The 9,161-nt window shown below is 36.6% G+C and overlaps 1 protein-coding gene across 1 annotated transcript in view; it reads left to right on the top strand.

The window, feature by feature from the left end:
* Positions 1-935: 935 nt before the first annotated feature.
* Positions 936-9,161, top strand: part of Abcb7 (ATP binding cassette subfamily B member 7) — a 176,197-nt gene continuing 167,971 nt past the window's right edge. Inside the window, exon 1 of the mRNA XM_005369713.2 lies at positions 936-1,114. Coding sequence (XP_005369770.2) covers positions 947-1,114 — 168 coding nt within the window. The 5' untranslated portion in view covers positions 936-946. The remainder of the gene's footprint in view (positions 1,115-9,161) is intronic.

Here is a 9,161-nt window from a genome sequence, read left to right on the forward strand (position 1 = left end):
AGAGAGAGAGAGAGAGAGAGAGAGAGAGAGAGAGAGAGAGAGAGTTGAGAATGCATTCATAAAATTGTAACTGTCTTCTTGACTTCTTGACTTCAGCTTTTTCAAGAAATATATTTGGGAAACTTTCCCCAGAAACCTGAAAGTATTTCCATGGCATCTGGTTTGATTATAGTGCTGACAAAATAATACAAACGTGCCTTTAAATATGCACTTTACTATATAACATGTTAGCTTATCACCCTTCAGCTAATCTACCAGCTTTTCAATTAGGGACTCTGGAGAAATCAAAGGGAAGAGCTACAAGGAGGTAAATTAGTGGAACAAAAAATGTTGTTTCTCTGAGCATCCAATTGTCCCAGTAACAAAAGACCAAAGGCATATCAGAAAAATAGAAACATTTACGAGAAAGGTGGTGATTCTCACTAATGAGGCCTCCTCCGGGGAGAAACTTAAGTCTTTATGTCTGTACTTTACCCTAAATGTCAATGTACACTGAAAATGAGAGGTTTTTGAGGTACATAAGGAGTGGAGGGTGGCATTGGGTTGGAGACAAGAAATGAATAGTGTGACAAACAAGATAGGGTCGTTACATTTACTAAAAAAATACTTGGGGCATGATTATATCAATAAATAATTTGTTATTTATCTCAAATAACATTTAAGTGGGCATCCTGTATTTTATCTGGTAACGCTAAGAAAAGAAAAATAATAGTATTCCGATTTCCTGGGCTGTGTAAAAACAAAACAAAACAAAAAAACCAACAAAGCCCAGCCCCAGCGGTAAAAGAAAAAAAGCTACACCTAAGTGTAGGTATCTTCAGACACAGGCTGTTTCCGGTGTCAGACAGCAGCGGGGGAGGGGGGAGGGGAGGCAATGAAAGCCGCTGAGCTCAGTCCGCCCATGTCCCACAATCCTCCGCTCTCGGTTCCTCTTTACTCGCTCAAGATGGCGCTGCTCGCGACCCATTCTTGGCGCTGGGCAGCCGCGGCGGCGGCTTTCGAAAAACACAAACATTTGGCTGTTCTGACCCGGCCTCTAGTCTCCATCTGCGGCTCAGGCCCGCGATGGGGGTCGCAGCAGAGCGGCGCGTCAGGAAGCGCTCGAATCTACCAGGTGTGTTGCCACGCGCTTGGAAGAGTAGGATGAGGGGCAAGGGACCTAGTAGGGAAAGGGTTGCCCTCGTGACCTTAGGGCAGAGAGAGCGCCTAGAAGAAAGATTGTCAGGACGAATGTCGAGTAGCAGCGAGTGTAGGAAGTTAGGGTTAGTAATTCGAGGAAAGGAGACAGAAAACATTTGGGGACCGCGTAGAGCCCGGAGGTTTCAGGCACCGGGCACCTGGAGTGCCAGTCTTATAGGGTTTTGCGGGCAGTTTTTTTTTTTTTTTAAGTGTAAGAAAGACGGGGCTAATTTCAAAAGTTGGGCACGGAACTTGGTGCTAAATTGCCTGTGGTTCAGATTTTATCAAATCAGAAGGAACAATTTCGAGTGCACTTCAAGATGACAGTACGCCATCAATAAAGAAGTAGCAAACTGAATTGGTACTCTAACTCCCTCACTGACAGGCGTGATCCCTGATAAGCAAAAAAAGTCATATTTATCTTTTCTCCAAAATGCACACTTCTCTAAGCTATAAGCTTGATTATCTTTTGCTATGACTATTCAGTTATGTTCTTTGTGTACAGGTAACGTTGGAAAGCCTGAAGATTTTTCCCTTAGGAGTGTGACAGTGGTTATGGTACTTTGGAATATTGGCTTCCATTATCTCATTCTAGAATAGTCTTTTAAAATTGTCTGTAGTACTTGTACTCAGTTTATATATTTATTTCTCATATATTGACAGTATTTTAATTGCCACCACATGTTCATCAGTATAATCTTAACATTGTCATTTTTGTTTGGAAAACAATTTTGCTTATTTTTGATTCTTTGTTAACAGATATTTAATGTCTACCATTATCATTATAGACACTGTTCAGATAATAGAGGCCAAGAAGATATAGTTAGACCTTCAAGGATTGATTTTTTTTTAAAAGATAAGCTCTTGCTTTGTAGTCCAGTTTGGCCTTGAATTTGTGATCCTCCTGCTTCAGCCTACTGCATGTTGGGATGACAGGCAAAAGGTGACAAGAATTAAACAATCTTTAAAATTAAAAATATTTTAAATTGACAGTTTTATATATTTATGGAGTGTGGTGTGATATTTCGTACATGTATAGAAGTGACAGCAATTGGTATAGCTGTCATCCCAAATATTTGTTATTAATGTACAACATAATACCTTAGAGTTGAAAGAAGTCTAACTATTATGTTATGAAATGTTGGTGGTTAAATCAGCACTTTTTAAAGATGAAATTAAATAATGTGGAAAAGAAACTAGTGCTCTTTGTTTAGTTTTGTTTTTCGAGACAGGGTTTTGCTGTGTAGCTTTGGTTCCTGTCCTGGAACTAGCTCTTGTAGACCAGGCTGGTCTCGAACTTACAGAGATCCGCCTGCCTCTGCCTCCTGAGTGCTGGGATTAAAGGCGTGCACCACCACCGCCTGGCTGAAACTAGTGCTTTTTGTATATTAAGGTAGGAATTATTTTGTGAACTTTCGCTTGTATATACATACACATATTCCCACATGTATGTGATTGCACTATAAGATGCATTTTTTTTTCTGAATTATGCTCTAGAACCATAGCCACTAGTTTGATGTGGCTATTAAAATTTTAAAAAATTAATTTTTCAGTTGTATTAGCCACATTTCAGATATCCAATAACCAAGTGTGGCTGGTCCCTACTGAGAGCATAAAATAAAAATTCTGTTGAACAATGCTGTTTTAAAGAATGTTATATCTATCCCTTCAAATTTTGCAAGTGAGGAAACTAAGTCTCAGTGTTGATGAGTGAAAAGCTTCAAGGCTGTTCATTTCTTTATTGCTTTCTTGTGTCAGGGACTTATGAAATAAGATCCTAGTAGACACTAAGGACACAGTAAATGTTGACTTGTACAGATACCCACTAATAATTAATAGAAGACTATTAATGGTGGGAAACATCTTAAGTGTAAAAATTATTCTTAAAACTAGGGGATTTTTATATATTATTTAAACTGTATGGTTCATTATACAGCTAACTATTTTATAAATTATACTACATAATTTTATAAATCGCCTGGCAGTGCAGAGGATCAAACCCAGGGCCTTTCACAAGGTTGGTAAGCATTATACCACTGAGCTACATTCCCAGTCCATAAATTTTGTATAAATAGGGGTTTATTTCATTAATATTTAAAATAGTAGAAATTGAGGTATCATGTACTTTCTCAGCACCTTTTAGCATAAAGAGTCCTTATTTGTATTAACCCTGACATTTACCAATACCTTGTGTTTATTTGCTTCTTAAAATATTTTTGAGATAATTTATATACCATATAATTCATCCATGTAGAAGGACAGATTAGTGGATTTTACATATTCAGTGATATGTAGCACCATTGCCACATTCAGTTTTGCCTCAAAAAGAAATCTGCTACTTTTTGGCTATCTTCTTTCTATACCTTTTCCCTTCTAACCATCCCTAAGCAACCACTAACTTATGTGTATTCTTTATATATTTGTCTATTCTGGACATTTAATATGAATGGAATTATGTGATATGTGGTCTCATTGTTTGATGTTTTATTTCCTTGTGACATATGTAACCCAGGCTGGCTGACCTTAAACTCTTTATGTAGCCTACTCTATCTTTGAACTGATTCTTTTTCTCTCTGCCTCCTGGAATTCCAAGGCATGCACAAACATACCTGTCAGTATATGATCTCTTTTGACTGTTTCATTGATTTTTCATGGTTTATTCATATTTTGACACATATAAATATCACGTTATTTATTGTGACCAAATTATTGTTTGGATATACAAGGTTTTTTGTTTTTGTTATTTTTTTAAAATGGACTTATTGAGTAGTTTTGGCCTAGAATTTGATGTGTAGATCATGGTGTCCTTGACATCATGGAGGTGCTAGAATTAAAGACACATACTGCCACACCTAGCATGATGTGCAAGATTTTTGTTTATTGTTGTTGTACGTGTATGGGTCAGAGAAAGTTTTGTGGAATCAGTTTTCTCCTTCCACCGTTAAGTGGGTTCTGGGGATTAAACTCGGGTCCCTAGGCTTGTGTGGCAGGCACTTTGTGTGCTGAGCCTTCTCTACAGCCCCAGGATTTTTTGGGTTGATTTCACTAGTGCTTAGAATATTAATATATAAGTTTTGCATGGGATTAACTTTTTGTTTCATTTAGGTACACAAACTTAAGGAACTGCCATATTGGTGTGTTCTGTTTCTCTCTGGCACACTTTCTCTTTCTCTGCCCACCTTTCAACCCCCACTTTCATTTTGGACAGTGTCTCACTGCCTGGCCTGGAATTTGATGTATAGACCAGTCTGGCCTGGAACTCACAGAGATCCAACTGCCTTGGCCTCCAGAGTACTGGGATTAAAGGTGTGCACCACCATACTGGCTCTTTCTAGTTATTGGAGACAGGATCTTATGTAGCTCAGAGTTGCCTTGAAATACAGATCTTCCTGCCTCAGCTTCTTAAGTATTGAGATTTCAGGCTTGAGTCACTACAGACGGTTTAAAATCTTTTTCCATGCCCTAGCAGTGCCGCAGTTCTATGAATTTAACCCAGGGCCTCATGCATATTGAGCAAGCACACCACTGAGTCACACTTTCAGACCGCATACTAATTTTTAGAGTGTCTGTATGTTTTAAATTATCAGTTCAGTTTCTCCATTCTCACCAAATTTGTTAAATGATTTTTAACTCTAGCCATTCCAGTGGGCATATGAAGTGGTATTATATCTTAATTTTGGTTTGCATTCTCATTATGAATGAGGATATTGAGTATTTTTTCACTTGCTTATTGACTATATATCTTCTTTGGAGATATACTTATTTATGTCCTTTGTCTATTGAAGATTATTGGGTTTCTTTTTGGTGCTAAGGGCACTAGTCCTGGCTTAAGCTTCTGAAACCTCAAAGCTGCTCCCCAGTGACACACTTTTGCTAAGGCCACACATACTCCAACAAGGCCATACCTTCTAATAGTGCCACTCCATATGGGCCATTTTCATTCAAACCACCACAATTGAGCTGTACCTCCTGCTGATGTTTTTATTTTTTATTATTTATTTATAAGTTTTAAAATATATATTCTAGATACAAGTCCCTTATACAGAATGTTTACAAATATTTTTTCTTATTGTGTGGCCCTTCTTTTTAGCTTATGGATAGTGTTCTATCAAGTATGAAAGTTTTAAATTTTCACTTGTTGGTGTATGCAAGGCTCTGGGGTTCATTCCCAGCATAACCCTCCCCCCCAAATCTTTTGATTCTGTGATGGAAAATTTAAAAATTGTTTTTCTTGATTATACTTTTGGCGCTGTGTCTAGGAGTCTGTTATCTAATCTTAGATCACAAAGATTTACCTACATGTTTTTTTTTCTAAGAATTTTATGTTTATTTTAGTAAGATACAGAGATATTACCCATGTATACTTTGAGTTCCTTCAACCCTTCTCTGTTTTATTTTATATATTTTTAAGAGTTGTATTTGTAATGATATTTTATCATAATTATTAATTTTTATAGTTTTTATGTTTTAGGTTTTTGTGAAAGAGGGTTTTATGTAGCCCAGGCTGTCCTCAAACTCACTGTGTAATTCAAGGATGACCTTGAACTTCTGATCCTTCCTCTGACGTGTGTCACTACATCTAGGTTATTCACTTCTGGGTATCCAGATCAGGGTTTTGCACATGATAATCAAATACTCTTACAAACTGTAGCACAGCTCCATTCAGCCCCTAATTTTATGTCCTTGAGAAAAGAGAGAAAAAGGGAGGACCAAGATATATCTATACCTTTTGTTATAGAACCTTACTTATCATATATTCAGCAGATATGGAAAGAGTCTACAACTTTGTCTACTTCTTGATTTTAGTGCAATTGCTTTGAGTTTCTCTCTGTTGAAGTTGGTGTTGGCTATGGCTTGCTATAAACTGCTTTAATTTTGTTGAGGTATGTCCCTTGTATCAGTAAGTGTGTGAGAATTTTTATCATGAAGGGGTGTTGGAATTGTCAAAGGCCTTTTCTGTATATGATATGGTCATGTGTTTTTTTTTTTTTATGTGTTTTTTTTTTTTGTTTTGTCTTTCAGGTTATTTATGTGGTAAATTACATTTATTGATTTGCTTATGTTAAACTATTCCTGCATCTCTGGGATGAAGTCCACTTGTTCATAGTGGTTTTTCTTTTTGATATGTTCTTGAATTTGGTGTGCAAATATTTTATTGAGAATTTTTGCATGTATGTTCCTAAGAGAAATTGGTCTGTAATTTTCTTCCTTTATTTAGTCTTTATCTTGAGTATCAGGGTAACTGCAGCCTTATAAAGTGAATTGGGCAGTGTTCCTTTTGTTTCTATCTTGTGGAATAATTTGAGGGGTATTGACATTAACTCTTCTTTGACTTCACAGAAGTCTGGTAGAATTCTGTGCTAAAACCCTTTGATGCTGAACTTTAGTTTTGGTTAGGAGATTTTCAATTATTGCTTCTATTTTTCCTAGGGATGATAGGCCTTTTAAAATTGCTTATCTGTTCTTGATTTTACTTTTGTAAGTGGTACCTATCAAGAAAATCACTCATTTCTTTTAGATTTTTCATTTTGTAGAGTAGGGGTTTTTAAAGTATGATCCTTTGGATTTCTTGGGTGTCTTTTGTCATGCCCCTTTTCTAGTTTTGTTAATTTGGATACTCTCTCTCTGCCTTTTAGTTAATTTGGATAAGGGTTTGTTAATATTACTGATTCAAAGAGCTAGCTCTTCATTTCATTGATTCTTTGTATAGTGTTTTTTTTGTTATGTTTCGATTTTTATTTCAGTCCTGTGTTTTGTTATTTTTTTTTCTTTTTAAAATGATTTGTTTATTTATTTTTATGTGCATTGGTGTTTGTGTGCACGTCAGTGTGAGGATGGCAGATCCCCTATAACTGGTGTTCTGAGCTGCCATGTGGGTGCTGGGAATTGAACCCAGGTTCTCTGGAAGAGCAGCCAGTGCTCTTAACCACTACCTATCTCTCCAGCCCCATAGTTTGAGTATTTCTTGCCATCTATTCCTTTTGTGCGTAATTTCTTTTTGTTATAAGTCTTTCAGCTGTGCCATTAAGTTACTAGTATGAAATCTCTCCAAGTTTTTCATGTAGGCTGTTAGTGTTATGAATTTGCCTCTTAAATCTGCCTTCATTGGGTAAGTTCTGTTTTATTTTCACTGAATTCTAGAAAGTCTTCAATTTTCTTAATTGCTGTCTTGACCTATTTTTTTATTCAATAGTGAGTTGTTCAGTTACCAAGAGTTTTTAAACTTTCTGTTGTTTCTGTTGTTGTTGATGTCCAGCTTTAATCCATGGTGGTCAGATAGGATGTAGGAGGTTATTTCAATTTTTATGTATTTGTTGAGATGTGTTTTGTGTCTGAGCATGTGATCATTTTTGAAGAAAGTTCTGTGTGGTGCTGAGAAGATAAATTTTTGTGTTTGTATAAAATGTTCTATAGATATCTGTTAGGTCCACTTATTTTCTAAGTTCAGTTAGCTCCAGCATTTCTCTGTTTAGTTTTTGTCTGGATGACCTGTCCATTGGCAAGAGTGGATTATTGGAGTCTCCCACTAGCAATGTGTGAGGGTTGTTGTGTAATTTAAGCTTTAGTAATATTTCCTTTACAAATGTTGGTGTCCTTGTGTTTGGGGCATAGATGTTAAAAATTTCAATATCTTTTGGGTATTATTTGCCTCTGAGTAAGATTTTTTTTCAGATTAGTTTTTGTTTGAAGTCTGTTTTATTAGATTAAAATAGCTATGCCAACACTAGCTATTAAAATAGCTTGCTTTTTGTGTCCGTTTGCTTGGGAATATTTTCTTCCATTCTTTCACCCTGAAGTGATGTCTGTTCTTGATGTTGAGGTGTGTTTCTTGGATGTAGTAGAAGGATGGGTCCTGTTTTCCCATCCATTCTGTTAGTCTGTGTCTTTTTATTAGGGAATTGAGACCACTGATGTTGAGAGATACAGATGAGTGGTGTTTGTTGATTCCTGTTATTTTGCTGTTGTTGTTGTGGTGGTGGTGGTGTGTCTGTTTCCCTTTATTTGATTTGATGATTTGGAATTATTCCTTGTGAGTTATTTTTGGGGGGTGTGGTTAACCTCTTTGGGTTGAAGTTTTCCTTCTGGGACCTTTTGTAGGGCTGGATTTGTAGATAGATATTATTTAAATTTGATTTTGTCATGGATTGTCTTCATTTTCTCTATCTATTTTGATGGAATATTTTGCTGGGTTTAGTAGCCTGGGCTGGCATCTGAAGTCTTTTAGAGTCTGTGGAACATCTGTCCAAGTCCATCTGGCTTTTAGAGTCTCCATTTTTAAGTCAGGTATTATTCTAGTAGCTCTGCCTTTACATGCTGCTTGGTCTTTTCCCCTGTAGCTTTTAATACTCTTTCTTTGCTCTGTGCAATTAGTGTTTTAATTATTTTTGTGTGGAGGGGACTTTCTGTTCTGGTTCAGTCTATTTGGTGTTCTCTATTATGATCCTTATTTATTGATAGGCATCCCCTTCTTTAGGTTAGGGAATTTTTTGTTTTTTTAAAATTATTTTTCCCTTTTATTGAAAATAGATTCTTTTCTCATATATTCTGATTATAGTTTCTCTTCCCTATACTCCTCGCAGTTCTTTCCCATCTCCCCTCTGATCTGAATCCATTCCCTTTCTGTCTCTTATTAGAAAAGAACTAGGCTTCTGAGAGATAGTAAAATGTAACGAAATAAAATAACAAAAACTATCACATAGAAGCTGGATAAGGCAAACCAGAAGAAGGAAATGAGCCCAAGAGAAGATACAAGTATCAGAGACCCACTTATTCTCACACTCAGGAGTCCCATAAAAATACTGAAAACTGTAATATATACACTGACGACCTGGTACAGAGACATATAAGCCCTGTGCTTGCTACTTCAGTATCTGTGACTTTCTTTGTATGAGCTTGGTTCAGTCAGTGTAGAGGGACTGCCTCTGGCTCTTATACTCTTTCTGTCTTTTCTTCTGTGGGGTTTCCTGAGTTCTGAGTGGAGG

Source organism: Microtus ochrogaster, unplaced genomic scaffold, assembly GCF_000317375.1.
Source record: "Microtus ochrogaster isolate Prairie Vole_2 unplaced genomic scaffold, MicOch1.0 UNK57, whole genome shotgun sequence".
In the NCBI taxonomy this organism is placed as follows: Eukaryota; Metazoa; Chordata; class Mammalia; order Rodentia; family Cricetidae; genus Microtus; species Microtus ochrogaster.